The 21,971-nt window shown below is 38.2% G+C and overlaps 1 protein-coding gene across 2 annotated transcripts; it reads right to left on the minus strand.

Annotated features, from left to right (window-relative positions):
- Positions 1 to 117: 117 nt before the first annotated feature.
- CARNMT1 (carnosine N-methyltransferase 1) lies at positions 118 to 21,052 on the minus strand. Of its 2 annotated transcripts, none has more exons than XR_009969045.1 (8): positions 20,608 to 21,051; positions 17,802 to 17,997; positions 16,622 to 16,785; positions 8,736 to 8,876; positions 3,296 to 3,474; positions 1,807 to 1,916; positions 803 to 906; positions 118 to 530 (listed from the first exon to the last, which is right to left on the minus strand). XR_009969045.1 is itself a non-coding variant. In XM_062641660.1 (8 exons), the coding sequence occupies exons 1-8, from the start codon at positions 21,012 to 21,014 to the stop codon at positions 429 to 431; spliced, it is 1,407 nt and encodes a 468-aa protein (XP_062497644.1). In that variant the 5' UTR covers positions 21,015 to 21,052; the 3' UTR covers positions 118 to 428. The 2 variants fall into 2 exon arrangements, 1 of the variants encoding a protein (XP_062497644.1); XM_062641660.1 differs by having other exon boundaries at positions 1,803 to 1,916; positions 20,608 to 21,052.
- Between the last annotated feature and the right edge of the window lie 919 nt (positions 21,053 to 21,971).

Consider the following 21,971-nt stretch of genomic DNA (forward strand, 5'->3'; position numbering starts at 1 on the left):
ATAACTTTCCTATGCCACAACTAGTACAGTAAGCATCTCTAAGTATTCCTAATATCAGGAAGTAGAAAAAATAAAATCATCAATCTACAGAAAACAAAGCAGCATTTGCAAAGCCTATTTACGGCAAACATTAAATTTTATTCTGAATAAAACTTTGCTTTTATTTTGAATGCGGTCCAAAGCAGAGACAGTGTAATGTGAACACTTCCTCCTCCATTTTCACAAGTATATTACAAATATGCATGGCATAGTACATGTCTGGATAGCAATAGAGATACTAAGAAAATAGACACTATCTAAAACCTATTAGGAATAAGAAGGCACCACTTGATTTGAGGTTGTGTCCAGACATCACCTAGTCCATTTGATTCTCACTTTTAGCTTTCAAGACAACTTTTTTTTTTCCTATTAAACTATTCAGACCACTTCTATTCTGGTTTTCTCACCACAAACAACACACATTCGTAGTAGTATTTCATCATGGAGAGTTCATTCACAGTGTAAGTTGACATTACAGATTCTTCTTCCACCTGATAAAAAAGAAGCAGTTTTCAAAACACACTTTCTACAAGAAATATCCAAGTTTCCCTTAAGAAGGTAAGTGCTATGTACTTACTAGATTTCAAGGCCTATTATATACTTTTAAAAATGAGGAAAGCAAATAATTTGCAACACACAAGCATTTAATTCTCCTAGAAGTCATTAGTATATGTCATTATGTAGAGTTAAATTTAAGGTAAATGTTTTTTCAAAGCAGTTTGGTTTGTACCTATACTGCTCATTGCAAACTACATCTTCTTACCTCTATGTGGAATCCATATTTTAGTATAACAGTTCTTATATCCTCATAACTTAATTCTATAGAAAGTTCATTTCCCAAGTTTTCAAAGTGGTAAAGGAGAGGACCTGGAGTACAAAGATACAAGGGAAACGGCTATTAAAAAAAGGCAAAAATGTTTTTAAAAAATTCAAAAGTACACACTGAAAGTGCAAAGAACATTTATATTCAGACTCACATATTCAAATACAGGCAAATGAACGTATTTCTATCACACGTATTTTTATAATGGATTTCAGGATCGATGCAAAATAAAAAAAAATAGTTCAGGGGCTTATTCAACAAAGTTGCATTTCCTACCAGATTGTTTTTTCTGTATCTTAAAATTTCTTCAGTCTAGTAGCACTGCTGCCCTTTGAGAATGGAAGGCAGGAGCCTACTCAGGAGCTCTGCTTCCACTCTGTCACTGACCAGGACTGGTGTAGTGACTGACCAGTTTCTACTACACAGTATGTTTTAACTCTGTAGAGTTTTTTTTTTTCCTGCTGCTCCTTTACCATGGAAGACTTAAATTAAGTCTTTCATCTTTTGAGCCAATGAACATACAGATCTCATCCCCAAAGTTTAGGGATTAGAAGCACAGTGCAAATTAGACAACAGATTATGAAAAAATGCAAGGATGTATTTACACACGGAACAAGTTTCTTAGAAAAATAGCAAAGAAAAGAACACAGGAGACTACATCTGTCAAATAACAAATGTGTGATGCATGAATGCAAAACCTGCCACTACAAAGATTTACTTCCCTATTCAAAAATCACATGGCATTGACTTGATTGTAACTAGCAGACACCTGGACATCCTCCGAACACACCCGAGTTAGCTTCCAAGCCCTAGATGGTTCTAGCTCTAGAGTTTTCTGCACAAATACATTCTTCCCCACAGCTCTTTTCAAGTACTAAATGCCTGTTACATGATCAAACGTAAGTCAGGGCTAGCAGGAAGAAAGGTTGGTCACACTTGCCTACATTTATCCATATTCCGCCAGGCTTCAGTATTTTCCATATAGTATCAATGTAATCAATGACATTATGTGCTGTATCTATGAAAAAGCAAGTTGCTATGCAGTCCCATGTATCTGCATAAAAAAATGTACACAGAGATTAGTTTCAAAGTTTCTACCCCTGCAAAAGTTCATTTAACCCCAGTATTTGTTTATACACTCAGCATTAACTTCAATTAAAAAGTTAAAGGCTCTCAATTCTGTTTACAAGTAACTAACATTTTGGTTCAATGTAACAGTTAAGTTTGGGTTCATGTGACCTATTTATATGTGTGTGTATATATATATATATATATATATACATACATGAAGATTCTAAAATATTATACAAATTTATCATTTATGAACTTAATAAAATTGTTCATACATGTCACGTAAATGGGATATATATTGTTATATACTGTAAAATGTAAATATTATAATGCATTTTATATAAATTAAAGCCCAAGCATGCTATTACTCACCTACCCTATGAACTTCATTACCGTAACTGTTAAAAATACAGCTGTAAAAATACCCAGTGATTTTGGCCCTCTGTAGTTAACACTGAGAACACCACGAGTCTGTGAAGTACACACTGAAATGTACTTCCACAGATCACATCGCTTTAAAACATTTTATTCAGCATCTGAGTATTTCTCCAGCTGTTTTTTCGTAGTTAATGTAACAAGCAGGATCTTTCAAAGTCTATCTTTTAAAGCCTGAGTCTCCCTGTTTTTCTCTAGACATTTATCCTTCAAATTGCACAAATTTAAAGTTCTGTAAATAAAAAAAATTAGAAGTTTTAATTTATGCCAGTATCAGATGCTCTAGCACAAAACAGAACTTTCAGAAAATCAAGCAACTCTAAGAAAGACCCCTGCAAGAAAATATCTGGAAATCAAGTGCTCAATAAAGCACAGATCAAGAGCCATATAATTCCATTGAAAAATGGCAAAGGGTTTAATAGGGACAGAAAGGTAGAAACACAAAACAGAGGTCTGAGGTGATAATCCAATTCTGTATAAGGAAAAAAATGACTTCTAAATAGGCACATAATATGCCTCAAAAGTATTTACTATTGATGGTCAGTAAGTACATTTTTCATTTATAATTTACTACTACAAAAACCTTGCATCCACAAAAAATATTAATTTTATACACTAAAAAAAAAACAAACTAGTAATGTTGTTCCCTCTGTAACATCACTTTTCTAAATCTACTAAACCATTCCATAATACTACTATGTGTCTTATTCTAAAAAGATTACAGCAAACATTTATTAGGCAAAGAGGTGTCTATGTTTTTTCATAACTAAGACAAGCTGATTTGGAATAAGAAAATCTTGCTATAGTTAATACTTTTTGCTTAATGCTTGTAGATACAGTTCTGTTCTATGTGTATTCATAAACTGTCCCATAACAAATACACTGAAGATAGTTGCATGGATAGCCTAGAAGTCTGCATTTACTCACTGCACTCAGAATAAATTTCTTGAAAATCCCCTGCTGTCATAGAGAAGTTTGAACCAGGAGGAAGACTGTGTGGATCAACATCGGGGAAATAAATTGGACGAATCTGATCAGCAGATCTTCTGTTATTGCTAAACTGATGAATCCAGGGATAAAGCTTACATGAGTTAATTTCAGAACATCTGCAAAATATAGAAATCAGCACAATTCAGTTTCAACTAATTACTTATCTATTACCTAGACATACTGGAGTCAAAGACTTTCACCAATATCAATATTGTTGATAAAAAGCTACACATTTCCTAAAAGATTTTCATCTAGTTCAGAACATTTCAAACTGCCTATCAATTTACAAACTGATAAAAAAAGCCCAATTTTACTCTAACACACAAATTATCTAAAAAAAAAAAAAACAAACAAAAAAACCCCTGCCTTTTTTAGCTTTAAAATTTTCTTTACACACTTTTTACCATTTTCTCCAACTTCTCCACTGGAAAGAAAATGCATAGGATTCTTTCGTAAGACTAAGTAAATTAATGATTTAGTATATTCAATAAAGCTAACCCTTTCTGGATAATTTTTTTTTCTATTAAAAAAAAGGCAACTTAATAACATTAGTTCAATTAATTTTATTGGGAACATCTGTTCTCATTCTAAACTCTTCTGTCTTTTCTAAACCACCTTCACTGGGGTTTTGAAGCACAGAACAAAAGCATTTTTCAAAGAATGCTTTTAGATTTCAAAAATAAATTAATAAATTCCATTTTGCAAAATAGCAGTTTTGCTCTAGATGTCATTTTAAGTTAGTAACACCTGGAGCACTGCAATTATGCTAAGTAAACATGTCTTTGTAAAACAAAATTTGTGGGTCGACATGACAAACTAAGTCAACTCGTATCTTTTAAAAGTGGTAAAATACATCATTAAAGTATAAAAAACAGCTTTTCCCACAGTCCTGTAGGATCAGTTTGTAATTAAAAAATGAAGCCATTTTCTTTCAGAGACAACAGAGGATACATCTGTCCCTTGAAACAGAAGTCAAACTGCTAGCAATCTACCAGGTTATAGAAAGTGCACTCTTTTGGCTGCTGGACAGAAAACACCTGTGGTAAAAGTCTTTGAAATAACATTTTATTACTTTCTTCATGTCGTATTTCTATCTCATCAGAAAACGGAAAAAAAAAAATCAAACCAACAGATAAAAAAAATAAAATAAACAAAACACAAGAACAAACTGTACTTGAGCAGCAGTATACTGGGCTCAGTAACCATTTGCACATGTAATGAGTATTATGAGTAAGCAAGCTCACTGCCCTGGACTTCAAGAGAGCAGACTTTGGCCTCTTCAGGAACCTGCTCAGTAACTCAATAAGGTTCCATGGGATAAAGCCCTAGAGGGCAGGAGGACTTAAGACTGCTGGTTGATATACAAGGATCACCTACTCCAAGCTCAGAAGTGTTGTGACCCAACAATTAAGAAAATGGGGCAAGAAGGCCAGGATGGCCATGGGTGAATAAAGAGCTAGTTAGAGAACTCAGAAGGAAAAAGAAAGCTTATAAAAGCTGGAAGTGAGAACAGGAAGCCTGGGAAGAATACCAGGACATTGTTGGGGAAGCTAGAGATCAGGTCAGGAAAGCTAAGGCCCAGTTAGAATTGAGTCTGGCAAGAGATGTGAAAGGTAAGAGGAAGGGCTTTTATAGGTATGTTGCAAACAAAAGACAGACTAGGGACAATGCGGACGTCCCTGCCCATGGCAAGGGGGCTGGAACTAGATAATCTTAAAGTCATTTCCAACCTTAACTAATCTATGATCCTATATATGCAGTCAGTCAAAGGAAAAGAATGCAGGAGAAAAAGTCCAAATAACATGGGCATAATTTTCTTCAAGAAAGGCATTTCTATTGTGGTTAAAAAAAGGAAGATGAATAAATAACACCAAACAAAACCACAAACCCAAACAAACAAACCAATCCACAAAACCCCACAAAACCAATCACAAAAAAAAACCCAAAGACCAAAACTCTCAAACATGTTGGCTATCAAAAGCTGTGTTAACCATTCTAGGATTCTCCTTACATTCCTAGTCAAGTTTTTCCTATATTCCTAGTTAAGTATTTCTTTAACAACAAAAAAGGTAAAGAAAATAAGAAATCCCAGTAGATTAGAAAGGATTTTCTGAGCTGCTTTTTTGTGAGAACAAAGTATATTCATATAGACTTCTGAACAGTTGCAAAAAGAATTCCCAATTTAATATAAAAGACCAATCCCTCTCCATATTCAAACTTGAAAACCTCCATTCCCATCTTCAGTAATTTATACTTCAAAACTAAGTACTGCAGACTTTTACAATTATATCCTTCCAACAGAAAATGTATGATGTCAATTATGTTATAAAGATGTAGTATCTTTAAGTAAGTGTGATGCACTTCACTATTTTCCACAGGGGCATTTACTGATCAATATTTAGCTGAAAAGACAATTCTGGAGAAGATGGGTAGGTCAAATCTTACTTCTGAGCAGTGACTTAAGAAAAAATGCTTGATTAACTTTTCATCCAAAGGCATTCATGGGCATGGAACAAATACAATTAAGTAGCCTTCTCAGAGTGTCTAGATTTATCTGAAGTCCAGAAAGTAAAGATTAGCCAATTATTAGCATGAATTCTGCTGGTATTAATTAAAGCTTTTTTAAACCAACCGTATTCTGACTTGGGTGCAAAGTGTTTTATATTACATCAGCCTTCTCACAAGTAAGTAGGACTACTGAACTACTGCTACTAAAGGTCTGTTAGACCAAGGCTTCTGACCTTGTGCTCTGTATCTCCAGCAACAGAAAACAGCAAGTCAGCAAACAGCTGCCCCTGCTTCCTCCACACAGGTACTACCTTAGTGTTGCCTCCCCTCCAGTCAGATGTCAAAGGGAAGTAACACATGTCCTGTGGCTCTAAACTGCCAGAAAATTTCATTATGCTTTCCAGGGGGAGGATAACAGATCATGCTTTTCCCTTTTTCCTCTTCCAAAACACGTAAGAAATGGTGTCTGTACACTACCAGTGATCAGCTCTGCCATTTGTCATTATATCCAGACCTTATGTAAACACCAGAAAAATACACCAGCAGTGACAACCTTACCCATAGAAGGAAAGCACAATTACTCATACAAGGACTGCAACAGCCTTGAAGCCACTGCAGTTAAGATACTCCAGGGTCACTTCAGTTTCGAATTAGAGCTTCCTCAATGGAATAATGCACTCTAATAAATTTAAAATACTTACAGTGACCACAGTTGTCCATGACATACTCTCTCCATTCCATGCTAGGCAACTTTATCCACAATAATAAAAGTTGAAAATTTAAGAGGATTACATTTATTTACTTTTTCTTAAAGCATAAAAACCAGCAGATACCACTCTGCGTACAAAAGGCTTAAGTCACTGTACCACATCTAAAAGCCCACTGTAGTAGTTGGCTTGACACTCAAAACAGTACTTCATCTTCCTAAAAATAAACAAGGGTTAGTGAATGTAGGTACATCCAAACTGTAGCATGTTAGCAAAATCATCATCCTTTTATCAACTGAAAAAAAAAAAAAAGTAAGACTGCATTTTAAAACTATTGCTCAAAATCCTTTCTTACAACTTTTCCTTAACTGGTATCTTCAGCTCATACTGATGATTGCTTTTTCTTCCAATTCCAGAAAGGTAAACTTATCCATTTCAGTAGGCTGAGAACAGCCACTTAAGACTAAAATAAAAGATCCAAAAAGTCCCCAAAACCTTCTTAAGAGACATCCCAAGCCCACAGTCAGATCTAGCAGAAAGGAATACTTGGACTTCAACTGAATTGACTGAAATTCAGAGTCGGGTTAGCTATATTCTATTCCATGCTGATAAGAAAACTTGTAACTGATACCTTGGCCCAGCAAATATGGAGATTACAGCAGCTGAGCGATACTCAATTTATATCTAACACCATTAGCAAGCCTAAAGCATACTTCTTTGATACACATCTTATATGTATAGGAAACACTACAGGAGCATTAGCTGTTAAGAATTATTACTATCATAAACTAAGCTTGGATTTTCAGAATTCCCCATATAGGCCAAAGCCTCAGTATTTGATGAAGACAAAAAATATTATCAGTTAGGAGTGAAGTTAATTTTCACCTTTGAACCACTATGACAGGTAATCAGTGCTCCCAAAGATGGGAAATTAATACTTTTATGCTACTTCAGAAGTTCTGAAGAACGTCAGAGCCAGCAGAGATGTAATGGGTAAGGATGACAAGAGTGTGACCTCCTTTCAGTAGCTAAAAGGCATTAGATTAGCTCAACTACCAATACCCAATTTCACCACCAGATTAGAGTCATTTAAGTAAGTAAAAGAACAAATAAACCTATAGAAAATACTTGGTTTTATCACATTGACCACTACTGCTTTAAGCAGACATGCAGCAGCCACAATAAAGAGTGTTTTTATAGGTTTTGAACAGTAAGTTGTAACAGATTTAAGATCATCACAGTCTGTGGTGGATAGTCTACAAACAGGGCTCCAAAACATCATGATAAAGACGACAGAATACAAGACTAGAATTCACGTGTTTTCAGGAAAGCTGCAACATTTCTGATGGAAGAATGAACTGGCAAATCCTGTCTGTCTGAACTTGGTACCAACTCCCCCCCCCCCCCCCCGAACTCCAAAACACTACCCCAGAACTCTTCCCTATTTGCTCACCTGGTCTTCCCAGCCCCTTTAAGAAATAGAATAGTTGCATTTGCTGCCTTTGTCCCTCATAAGAAATTCATTATGAAACCAGTAATTTCAAATGCAAGTGACAGGATACTAAGTACAATAATGTCACTTTAAGTCAAACCTATACAGTGAAATTTACTATGTTCAAGTTTAGTACCTCAGCATAATTGTAGACCTGTTGACTATTATTTTAGCCACTTGCTTAAGAAGTGGTTCAGTGTGCTTAAGTGGTTGTTTTGCATGTCAAACAAGGCCTACAATTTCAGTATAGAATGTGACACTTTAACAGGATTCCTCTGTTGATCGCCACCAACTATCATGCACACATCATCTAGTATGTATTTGATATCAGTAAGACAGGCATACATTTTACAGAAACAATAAACCATAAAACCTATTCACGATTATGCAGAAAATACGTGGTACAGAGATTTTAAGTCTCATAACCCAAAAGACATGCTTCCTTCTATAATTTTAATAACTCAGATACAATGCTTCCCTCCCACATTTATCCCACTGATTTTTTTTTTGTTATTACATCCTAAAACCAGTAATTTTTTACATTTTATGTTGCAAGTCCTATGCTAAGACTTACAAATGTGTTCTTGCGAGTTTTATTTACTCAAATTTTTCCCATTTATAATTTTGCCTCCTTAGGTTGCAATCAGGAAGTAAAACATAAGCTATATACCTGTTGAGTACAAAGTTAGAAGAAAAGAGCATAAAGAGGCTCCACTCATTTCCTTGGCAAGCATAACCGAGTTTAGCTATTTCCCACGCCAATCTACCTAGCCCAGCACCAGGTACCAGGATATTAACTTTGGAGAAATCCCTGCAACAGAACAAAAATAACAGTTAAGTCTTTATCTGATACCTCTTAACAAAACTTAGAGGTCCTTTCAACATTCCCCACTCCCATATACTTAGATATTACAATGTATCTGCTGTATAATTTTACTTTTTAAATGCAACCTGAGCCAGTTCTGATCAGATTGGTTAACTGTACAAAGTAATCCACAGAAATGACTCAACATATACAACTGTCATTCAGAATACAGAACATAATTAAAAACCAATTTTTTTCCCCGAAAACTCTTACAGTTCTCAAGCTAAGCATCTCAAGTGAACTGAAGAAAGAACATTATCATATGGCACCATTTTTCTCTGAAGCCCACTGATAAATTGTAAATATTCGAGAAATCTTGGTTACACTGCATGAAAAATAAACAAGTATTTGATATCAGAAAACTTCCACAAGCTGATGAGCAATTCAGACTACGAAAACCTTAGTTACCTTCTCAACAACTGTTTTATGTATGTTCACCAATTTCAGTGAAGTACATTAAGTGACATAAAGTTTCTTAAGAGTACACTGCAGCTCTCTAACCCTTTACTTCCCGTAACTAGGCATCAAGTTGAAGACGACCACAGAACACACAGCAATGTGTTTACTGAGATACCTAGAAAAACCTCTTCCATCTTCCAAGTTCAGCAAGTAAAGGACTAAGAATCTCAAAATTTTCTTATTTTACAGGCAGTAAATGCAACATATACCTATTCTAAGCATTAGACTGATCACAATGCAATCAAACCTTCACTCAGCAAACAAAAACCACTTCCATGCCAAACTGAAAATATATTCAATCTAAAAGGAAATATTTTTTCAGTTTCTAGTTGTGAACAAGACTTCATAACTTCACATGTCAAAAAAAACCCTGTGAACACACAGACTACCCTGCCTTTTGGATGTCACCTTCAAAGACAAAAGATACACATCAATTTATATGCAGCTAAATGAAGAAAACCACAATCAGCACTTCCAGACATATAATGAAAGAAAGCAAAATGCAGAATCTCTGACTACATATAAATTCAGGATGCCAAAAAGGGTTTACGAGATTTAGCATGCTGCATAAGCATAAAGCTGAGCGAAGGAGTTGCGTAAATTCTGAAAAGTAGCACATTTCTGAAGATTATTACCCAAAACCAAAAGAAAGCATTATTCTCCTCTAAAGGCCACAAAAAGTAACAAGTTTTAATAGTACTTTTTGGTTTGTGGCTTAATCATCTAACTAGTGAAGCCTCCCAAATTGGAAAATCAAAGTTCTCATTGAGGATTTTCATTCCCATTCTATTATACTTTCAGATTCTTTGCTTTCCAGTTAACAAGAAGCAGGAAATAAAGACTTTGCTATTACTTAAGAGCACTCCTGTGAAAACAACAGTTCTCCTTACCTCCCTTGGTAGAAGAGGTAAGGTAGAACAGCCAGAAGAGGTAAGGTAGAATAGCCAGAAGAAAGCTAGCCTGGAAGTCACACTGAAATAAGAAAGATTAATTCAGGAGAAAATGACTTGCTCAAGATGAAATTTTTGAAAACACGGACCCAGAAGGAGGAAAAAAAAAAAAAATCCACTTTCCAGAAGAAGCTAGAAAAACCTCAGTGTTAAGCTTTTTACAGTTGTAGTGGTAGGCTGTTATTCCAAATGTATTTCTAACTGGTTGAAGTCTTTAGCCACTTCCAAGATTCTCATACACTGATTAGGAAAGACACTTTCCTTCAAATAATCTGATAACTAATAGCTATATAGGTGTAACCACATTTCAAAATCTACATCTTTATTCATCCTAAAATAAGACAGAGCCTCTCAACTGAACTAATTTTAAATTGCTTGTAATTGTCTTGTATCTTTCTATTCATAATATAGTTTTTCTATCTCTCAACTAGTTTTCCCAAATTCTCTTAGAAAATAGTTGATTTTAACTGCATTTTCCTTTGCAGTTTATTATTTTCCTTTCCTTATTATGGGACTGAAATCCACCTGGAAACTTGTTAGTAATCAGATTTCTTTGTATACTCTTCGTATCAGTTGCTAGGAGCTGGTGTGAGCCACCAACTTCATTTCAGCATACAGAGCACAGCTAATAGAATACAGTATCATCAAATCCATGTCCATAATTTGACACTAGCCTTCCAAAATGGTTCAAAAGCATTTTTTTAAGTCTGTAGTCAGAGAACCTAGGTATGCAGTGAACATACTCTATAACAATTACCACCCTCAAAAAATTAAAAAGCTCAAACACATTTTGCTTTTCAAATATTAAAAGGAATTGTTAGTGAGAAGCTCTTGGTGAATTTCAAAAAATAAGGTATGAAACCAGTGGTTGTGTTAGCACTCCAAAACCCTGTATTATGCTAATTTTTGAGTCATTAGAACAGCTAACTTTTAATCACTCAGAAACTGTTTTTTTTAATGACTATAGTTGTAAGATAATTTAAAAGGCTAGGAAAACCTGCTTTCCTTTAGTGGGTATCTAACTGCAGCAGTTGCAAAGACAACTGATAATACAATAATAATATAGTAACTGATAATCTCACTTATCTATAACGAAGCTACCCTCAAACTACCAGCAGCTGCACAATTTCTATGACACAGATCTAGTACTGTATAGGAACATAAATGGGTACCCCACAAGTACCCATCAAAAATCTGTGGGGCAACAGGGAAGAAATATTGTCCTGTTAATCTGACAGATACAGGGGAGAAGAGGCTGGCTAAAGAACAGAGAAGAGAGCTGCATGGGACTGTTTGGCTCAACTACTGAAACTGCAGCATTCTCTTAAAAACAGTAAATGAATACCAGCAAACTAAAACCTGTCATGCCATCACTGTGTGATTTATTTTCAGCTTTTAGATGTTTATTAATGCTATTAATGAAGATTTTAACTTTGTGTTCTTTTTTAAAGGGAAAAATTATGTATTATAAAAATAGGGGCTTCTTATTTTATGCTTATTATGCTTAAAAAAAAACAAGAAACAGATGGTGCTGAAGAGATAAACTGAAGTTCAGCGAAAGGATTTGTGTGTAATCAAACACAACTCTCATTTTCATAAACTAATCAATCACTACAATTCAAAGTTACCCAATCATAAGAATTGGTAAGAAATACAAAGCCCATACACAGAAGATCAGTGGAAAGATCAGCATAAATCACACTGTGGGACTCCTTTCCCGATGTTTGATCTCTGTAATATTTGTAAATCTACGTAGTAAACAGATCCAATCCTCAGTATAGTATTTTCACTATTTGTAATCATATTTTCAAAGATTTTTTTTTAAACACAACTACTTTTCGAATAAAATTATGAAAGCAGGTAAACAGTACAATCACTTCTCCAAACTTAGCAGCGGAGGTTTGTGTGTTTCCATATGAAGACCTGCAAAGCACTCAATGGACTGTAGTGAAACTGAAGAGATAGCTTGCTCCTAAATCCAATGTTTAAAGCAAAGTTTAGATTACCTACAATTTTTGAGATTAAAAACCCTGCAAGTACAGATGTATTTTATGTAAAATTAAAATCATACAAAGCAGAAATTTTATCATCACCGTAACTATGACTGAGCACTTGCAAGAAGTATATCCAAGCCCAGGCTTAAGACCAATAAATTACGTTTTCAAGTAAAAAGGAAACTAAGCTGTCCTGCCTGCATCTTGGAAAATACAATCACTGCTGGACAGCGTGACATTTAAATTTCAACCTATAGGTGGTTCCAGAGGCCAAGTTAATGAATAAAAGAAAACTCTGGAGAAGATACCCTAGTTTACTGTTCTGGGCCATGGAATGATAATTAACTAAAAGCTTAACTATTTCTTTGGCTCATTTTGGACAAGAAGTCTATGATCGTTACATCCCTTCACATAAGTAGGAAAGGTAACAGCAGAAGTGGAAGAAAATCAAGATGACAAAAGGGGAATTAAAAACATCAGTATGCTTTAGTTGAAAATCCAAACAATGTTTTGTAAAAATATTTTAACATATTCCATCAAGAAATAAAAGAACTATTGGTTTTAATATTTTCTCCAATATAAAGCAGTGATTGTAGTTCATTCAAATCCAAGAAATCAAAGAAATTTAAAAGGCGTCATCAAAAGGTAGACAATATTATAGAGACCCTGTGAGCTGAAACACAATTAAATACGAATGTGAATAATGCAGGAAATCTATCCGTTCTTCAGGAAGACTTCATCTCATGGCAGTTCATTTGAAACTGGTTTGTTGATGCTACTAACAGATTCTGTGTTAAAGGGCTAAACAGAAAGAAGGAATTATTTCTGAACAGGAACAGAGGGCAGAAACAGCTTTTACCATTAGACTGGACCAAAACACAAGATAACAGTAACACCTACTCACAAGAGTGTTCTAATTTACAGCTGCTTTCAGTCACTGCTTCTGGTACTCTTGTGCTTCCCAGGAGAGCTAGCACACAGAGCGCTGTCTTCCTGTTCTTTGCACACCAACTGAAGCAATAGAAGCCAATCTTGTGAAGAGCAGCAACACAACATTTGTATGCATCACACAAAACATTTGAATAGTTTCAAAAATCTGAACTCCTTTTTCAGATGATTCCAATATATGGAATTAATGTTAACATAAAGTTAACTAGAAACTGAACATAAAATTCCACTGAAGCCATTAAAAAGGTTACTTGTACTGACGGTTTTGAATTAAAAATATTTCTCTTTTTCAATATAAACTAAATCTAAAAAAAAAACTGTTTTCATTACCTAGTGCCACCAATATACCTTTTCTCTGGCACTTTCATCTCACCATCTCAAGAGACTTAAGCACCTTGTACTACAAAAGGGAACTCAAAAGAAATGCACAGCTGCAATATGAGATTCCATCTATGGGCTAGTTTTACACATTAGCACCCTGAGCCAGTCCTCTCCAGAGGAAGCGGACTTTGCATTCTTTGATAGCAGCCAGAATAACTTCACTATGGTCAGTTCAGGCCCTGTCTACCCCTTAGAACTGGAACAACTGCTCCCCTCCGAAACTGTAAAAAGGAATCAGATTGAAAAGCCAGCCTGCCCTAGCAGGGAAGTTACTTCTTGCACAATGGTGAGGTATCACTGCCAGTTAAGCCTGACAATGCAGAAAGAGCACAGGCCCTTCAGAGTGACTGTGCTTCTCACCTCAAAGAAGCATGCACACCTAAGGAGGAGAGAGCATCTGGTCACTATGAAAAAGAATCAGTTGAAGACAGTAAGTAACAGTACATGAATGGAAAAAGGTTTTACATAACTGCTACGACAGATCCACAATGATCATGAATATTAAGCTTTTAAACAGGTATGCAGCGGTCATGGTTTAACCTCAACAACAACTAAACACCACACTGCCCCTCACCCACTCTGACCCACACCCCAGTGGGATGGGGAAGAGAATCAGGAAAAATGCAAGAACCCATGGGCTAGGATAAGAACAGTTTAATAATTGGAAATATATATAATAATCCAATAATATGATAATGATAATTACAGTAATGATAACAGGAATAAATCCCACCTCGAGAAAAAAAAAAACAAACAAACAAGTGATACGCTACACAATTGCTCACCACCCGCTGACCAATACCTGACCCGAGCAGCGATCTGGGCCTTCCCCCAGTTTATATACTGGGAATGATGTGCTGTGGTATGGAATACGCTTTTGGTTAGGTTGGGTCAGGTGTCCTGTCTCTGCTTCCTCCTGGCTTCTTGTGCCCCTCATGCCCCTCCCTCCTCACTGGCAGAGCACGAGAGAATGAAAAAATCCTTGATCAGGGTAAGAGTAAGTGCTGCTTAGCAACAATTAAACATTGGTATGTTATCAGCATTGTTCTGAGACTAAAGCCAAAACACAGCACTGCACCAGACACTAGGGAAGAAAAATTACTGTCCTAGCCAAAACCAGGACAGCATGCAATACACATTTTATAAATTAAAAAGATGTTTCATTTGACAAACTCAAACTTGTAATAGAGATCTATCACCTATATAGGGATGCTTTTGAGATTTCCCTAGACAAAGAAAACCCCAGTGGGTATTTCAGAGCCACCACAATAGGGACAGAAGCACTGTCATCTTAGTTCTGCTTGACAATAAACAGAATTCCTGGTAAAGCAGCACAAAGCTATCAGCTTCAGATTCACCCAATCTATTACCACATACTGCCTCCTACAACTAGCTGGAGGTTTTGAAGTAAAAGTTCACCGACGATAAATGTAAAAGGCAAGACTTTCCAACTTCAGACATGTTATCTCTTCAAATTTGACGCTCTCTCCCATAACCAAAATGCTTTAAAAGCTAGCCTACAGAGCAAAAAGGAACTGCTGCCTGCAAGATCACAATGATTACCTTCAGAACTATGACTTCTACAGATCTGCATCACGCAACCTGTAGTATTTAATTAATTTTTAGCTAACGGGGCACTGTTAGCACTAAAAACATTTCAGAAAGTTCACCTTCAGACAGAACATTTTTAGTGGCATAGCCACCTCGAGATAAGTTAGCCCACAGCAAAAGAGAAATCAATCATGTCCACTCTGTGTTCTGTTACCACTAACAGCCTTTACTAATGAAAATTAAAAGATGGCTAGTGGAAGGTATTTCCAAATTGGTACAGATGCATTATTAGCCATTACTGAGAACGAATAAAACCCACAGTAACACCCAGCTGTATCAAAACAGCAACCTGTTACATTTACAAAGTTCACGAATTTTCAGAGGTGCCCAGAGACAGGATGAACAGCAATGACCATAAACTACAACACAGAATTTTCACCTCAACATGAGGAAGAACTTTACATTGAGGGTGGCAGAGCACTGGAGCAGGCTGCCCAGAGCGAGTCGTGGAGTCTCCCTCTTTGGAGACATTCAAAACCTGCTTGGACACGTTCCTGTGTAACCTGCTCTAGGTGGCCCTGTCTTGAAAGGGGGGGTTGGTCCCTTCTAACCCTAATGAACCTGTGACTCTGTGCTAAGCTTAAACTGGAAAGTACTTTGTAACAACGGGGCTGACAAAAAAAAAACAAAACAGAGCCATTAAACATGGGATTCTTACAGGACTAGCATCTCCCAAGATTCTACCAGCACACTTCTACTTAAGTTACCTAAAAACCCTGCACCAATTACTATTTTTAGTGGTGTTAACAAGCCAACACTGTATAAAGTTACCCTCAGCATATGCAGCAAAGATTTCTAAGACTTACCTTTTAACAACTGCCTGAAAGCAAAGCCAGAACGAAGTATCTGCAGTGCAATAAAACTGTGGTAGAGATTAAGAGTCTTCTTCCTTCCCTCCACCAAGAAGGGCAATAATACTCATACTTGCGGATATCACAGGGGTCCTTCCCTTTATGTGCAGCACACTCAGAAACGGCTAACCTGCAAATTTTACCTCCTTTGCACAACTGAATTAACTTCATAACCTCCTGAGGTCTCTTACTTGAGGAGCTAACAGAAATGCCATTACATCACACTGCAGGGAAAAAGAAAAAAATTATTCCTGGTTTACCTGCTGAAGGTAAACCTCCTTTGTGAAGTTTATGATTATTCTCTTTTCCAAGACCTTGTATTAGAAACAACAACTTTGATTAAAAAATTCCACTGCATTAAAGGCAATTTCTCTATTTTTAAGTCCAAGCTTTTCATTATTCCGTAAAACATTCTTACATTTGTGCAACAGTGTATGATCACATAAAAATATGTCATAAAGTAAGTCTTAAAAAAATAAGTCTTAAAATACTATTACCATCTTTCTTTTGGAAAGTTTTTTACAATTTCACTAATGATTGGCTGGTAGCAGGACTCTCTCTCAGGCTTCCCCTCTTCGCTCCAGTCTCTCACAAATTGTTTCAAAGTGGATTTTAATTTATCCATGTCAAATGTTGAAGCTGGTGTAATCTTCCCTCTTCCCTGATTAAAGTGGAAGAAAAAATAAGATTAGTGCAAAAGGTACCAAGTATCTTTAGTCTTGGGGGAAGGGAGTACACAAAAGCCATATAATAAAGGCTGTTGGGATTTTTAGCTGACAAAGCACCTGCCTTTCACTCCTGACACAAGGGCTGAAATCCAACCTAGAATCCTAAGCAAATTGAGTTTGCTGGTCTCAGTCCAACCCTCAAAGAGATTAGGTTCCACATTAAAAAAAAAAAAACAACAAGCAACAAACCCGAACAAAACAAAAACACCCCACTGAACAAAAACAAAAATCCCAACAACATGATAACAGCACAGCAGAGCACAACTGACAGTCCTTATATTCAGGAAAGGATCAGGGCTTAGCTAGTGCAGAGGCTGCACTGCTTTACCTGAGAAGAGGACCCCTTTAGGTACTGATGAGGTAACCTCAAAAGCTTACATTAGAGCTGCCTATCACTGCTCCTTTCCTGCAGATACCAAAAAAGGACTTCAGTTTCCATTTATACCAGTCTTTCAAGTCTGAGCGCAACTGTTTTGAACAGAGATGCCACACTGAAAAAGCAGGTAAGTAGTGAAAATGATTTTACAGATGAGAACATTAAAAATACTTGCCCTATCTAAAACTTTATCAGACCTAGAATGCCATAATATGAAATAACCTACAGTAAGAAAGACAATACCATTTATGCTATGCAGGGTTGGGGGGGGGGGGGGGGGGGGAGGGAGGCAGTATCCAGAGTAGAACTAGAACTCTGGGTATTTTTTTTTTTTTTTTTTGCTTTGAAGTGTAAGTACAAGAACTAACAACAAACAGATTTATTAAACATCAGCTCTACAAGATGTGAAAGAAGAGTCAGAAAATACAGCTGGCAGGAAGCATGAAAGAAGAAAATAAAGGTGGCAAAAGGAAAGAAAGTTTGAGACCTAAAGGTGTGAAAAACAAACACGGAAAATCCCAAAGTGTACAGAATTTAACATTTGGAGTATGAAAAAGTCCATTTTTAACATACGTCTTCTCCATATTCCTTATTTTCAAATATATGAGTGCAGTCTTTCACAATGGTCTGTAGTATCTCTTGATTATGATCAATGCACTTCCGAATCTTGTCAAGATGAGGAAGGTACTGAGGAAGGAGACTCTGTTGGTTAGCTGGGAGAGATTTAAACTGCCTCTCTGTTCTGTTCACTCGTTCGTGCATATTTGTTCTAAAAAGCAAAAGTTTTACGGTCTTTAGATATTTCGATGCAATACACAGTAAATAAATAATTCACCCTAAACTATTCAAATTAGAATTACTAATTTCTTTAGACACAGGAAGAAATCAGACTTTGCAATTTTTTACTAGACAAGTTTTCAACAATTTTTTAGGCAAAATGTTTAAGCTCTAGTTCTACATTACCACTCTTTTAAACATGTTGCAGTTTAAGAGAACCATTGCCTTACTACAGTTTCATCACCAGCCACTTATTTCCAGCACATCATCACCACCTTAATACACGGATCTACAAAATTTAATGAACAGCCAACCCCAAACCCATCAAAATCAGCCAGATTGTTTCATACGTCTAATTTAAATTGACTAAGTAGCTAAAAAGTTGTGGTAATCTTTGCGTACAGAAATAACAAGATGTGGACTGGGCACAAGGATCCTCAAAATCACCTACTCCTAAAAAAACAGTGAAAGTCACAGCTAGACCATACTGGTGTTCTGGCAGCCACAGCAAGATACTAGGCTACCTTCTTTTAGCAGCATACTCCCCTGAAGCATGAATATTGTAAACTTGGTCTCCTAACTAGGCTAAACAAGTTACAACACTAAAATATAACTCTTCCGCTTCCCCAAAACAAAAAAATTCATTGAAAATATTAATCTACTGCTAAGAGGTCCTCTTTTTCTCTTTCCTCTTCCCTTTCCTCATGCAGAACAGTTCTGCCCTCTACCTTGTTCTGGCAATCACCAGGTCTGCCACAAAGTTCATTTCACTTGCTAACCCTAAAGAGACATGTATGTGTATCACTCGATTTGATTTCTGTCACTTTACTGTGTCAAGCTGCTGGACCATAGTTATGAGGACTCTAGACACAAGAAGTCATGTAGCCAGGACAAGGGATACTGCCCCTTTTGGCAGCAGAAAATTATTTTATCAGGCCAAGTCACTGCCGTTTCTCAAACTTGTGACAGCATACAGCAGCAGAGCTGGAAAACTAGCCATCAGAGGGAGTAAGATGCCACTGCTGCAATTTTAGTTGCTACTTCAGTCGGGAAATTTGACCACTTAACATCTCCAAAGTTATGTATGTGCTACTGAGAAGGGAATGTTTACTGCAATAGCTATACTGGTTTAAAAAAAAAAAAATTGAAGGGAAAAAAAAAAAGGCAGAAAAAATAAGAAAACTGATAATCTATATAAAACATATCAGCCTAATATCATCTTTTTGAAAGTTTTATCAGAAAAAAAAAGCCGTTATAAACCCCTACCATTTCACAATGAATTGCAACCTTCTAGATGAATAATTCACTGAAATCAGAAGAACTACACATAAAGAATTAAGTTAAATCCATATCTCCAGAAAACAAGACCTTTAATCTGGTCTCATCTGAAAAGTGTGTTACTGCCTTAATAATTTTTACTGAAATATGTAATTTCACTTAAATTCGGAGTTATTTCTTTGAGGCAGAGGTAATTTAATTCAATTCCTGTATGAAAAATTTGAGTCACATCCTTTTGCTATGTGTTGATGAAAACTGAAGCATTCAGAGGCAACCCAGTCACAGCTAAGCATAAGGTTCACAAGTATGTTCCCAGATTTTAAGACCAGAGGATAAAGTTAGATCTCTGATACCAGTACATTTGGCTGTTGTGCTAACAGTAATAAGCAACACAAAGCCTTTGATATGGTCCAATTTTTATTGGAGAACTCAGTTTGAAAGAGACATCCGAATGTCATCTAGACCAACCTAGTGACCAAATATTAGTTTTGGAAAACAAAAACTAACAAAAAAGTAAAAGCGGCAAACAGAAGAAAGACTCCTATAAATCACCCACTCCTTCCAAGAACCTCACTGTCATGTACAAACGACGCCGGTGTTACACTCACAAGACTATCCAACACATGATTCACATCACCGGGGTTTGTCAACTGAAGTATACAATGTGCAGTGTAGCTACATCCCGAATCTGCTTCCCAGACCTAGAATAGTATTACACAGTTCACAAAAAAACTGCAGAGGATTTAACTTCTGCAGCCAGTGTCCGCCCCTCCAGTAAATTCTGTTTCCTCTACCATTCAACAGCTTCGGATACTAAGTAGGGTTCGTCCCTTCCCGCCCCCCTTTACCTCACTCCCATAGGACCATCAAGGTCTTTCCCGACTCGACAAATGGCAAGCCTTAGCCCGATCTCTTGTGCAAATTAACACGTCCTTCAGAAATTTCCACAATAACCGAGACACGGTTTGCATCTCTTTGCTACTGGAGTACTTTACAGCGTCTTAAAGCACCTTAAAAACAGACCTTCCTCTAGAAATCTCTCGCACCTTTCCAGGTGCGCTGTACTTCGACAATGTCTATTTTGGGTGTTTTTTTTTTTTTTTGTATGTTTCCTAGCTGACAAAGACATCGAGGCGACTTTGCGTGCATCCCGAAAGGAAAGGGGAGTGGAACCCGCGCTACCGGCCACAAGGAACACGGACGGAGGGCTCCCGGGAGCCAGACGTCGCCCGCACGGACAGCGAGGCGCTGACCCCGCGCAGCAGCCGGTGAAAGGCGGCCGCGGCGCCAGGGCCCCGTGCACAGGGCTGTAGGAATCGGTTACCCGTAGTATCGGAAAGCGTTGATGATCCTCCGGAAATGCTCCCGCTCCAGCCGCTCCTCCTCCGCCTCCTCCTCTCCCCTAGGCGCCGTAGCCGTCCCCGCCAGCGCTCTCGGCTCCTGCGCCTGCCGCCGCCTACGCCCGTCCCCGTCTCCCGGCGATGCTGCCGGCGGCACTTCGGTGTCGACGCCACCTGCACCCTCCCCCACCCAGGACAACTGCTCCCACTCCTCCCGGTGTCCCTGCCTCAGCCTCCTGCGCATCGCCTTGGCCGGAGGATCGCGCTCGCCCGGCGGCAGCGGCGGCTGTGCTTCAGGGGACACGGTGCACGCGGCCGACATCCCCTCAGCTACCGCCGCCAACGGCCGCGGCCAGCGCACGCTCCCTCGCTCACTTCCTGTAGGGAACATCGCGAGAGAACAAGGGCGGGCGGGGCTGGAGGAGACCTGTAGCGGGAGCTCGGCAGGCCCAGGTGGCCCGACTAACGATAGAACAGCTCGGGCCGGGACTCCCGCCCTCCTTCGGGCGGGCGCCTCTTAAAGGACGCCATGCGCATGCGTCAGCGGTGGCAGAAAGGGAAGGGCGCCTCGCTGTGGAATAACCTCAGCCTTTGTGAAAGGGTATGGTGGGGCGGCCGCATGGTGGCCGTTCCCCAGGAACGGCTTTGGCGTGTCTCGGCGGAGGTGCGTGCTGCACCGCTCTTCCGGGCCGTCATCCGAAGCATAAAATACGAGTTTTGCTGTAGTTGAGCGCGGCTGCGCCTGCTCGGCTGCTCCAGGGTGCGGTGCAGCCCGCGGTGCTGTGTAGAAAGGAGCACCGGGAGGGGCTGCGGGGAGAGGAGAGCGAGGAAGGACGTTAATCAGGGCCTAGCAGCGCGTGAGGCGCAAGGTGCTAGATTTCCTCACAGTAACACTTTGACCCCGAAGACGATCGAGCGCATCTTCCTCCACGCGACACAACTTATCTGACCGGGCGTCGACACCTTTCGTGTGTGCTGTGGCAAGTCGCAGTGCACCTCCAGCTTGCTTTAAGAGGTCTCCTTGATGCAGAGGGTTGACCAATCATCCTCCCTCCTAGGTTTGAGAGCCCAGAGAAGACTGTCCTACTAAATTCTATCTGAAGACATGCAGGGGAGAGTGGTTGTTTTTTTAGTAAACCAAGTAATGTAAGAGGGGAACGGAAGAAAAGGGATTTTGGCGCTCTGACCACCTCTCTCTGGAAAAAGGAGTACCAGTCTTCCAACAGAAATCCTCTCAAAGTTTTCCAGTTTTCCTCACTCTCACACTATTCTTGCTCTCTCGACACTGTGTTACCTGACTGGATGGTTCTGACTACAGAGATGCTCAGTGGCAAGTGCTGTAGATAAA

Source organism: Pezoporus occidentalis, unplaced genomic scaffold (assembly GCF_034315485.1).
Source record: "Pezoporus occidentalis ecotype Australia unplaced genomic scaffold, CSIRO_AGI_Poc_V1 ctg117, whole genome shotgun sequence".
Lineage (NCBI taxonomy): Eukaryota > Metazoa > Chordata > Aves > Psittaciformes > Psittacidae > Pezoporus > Pezoporus occidentalis.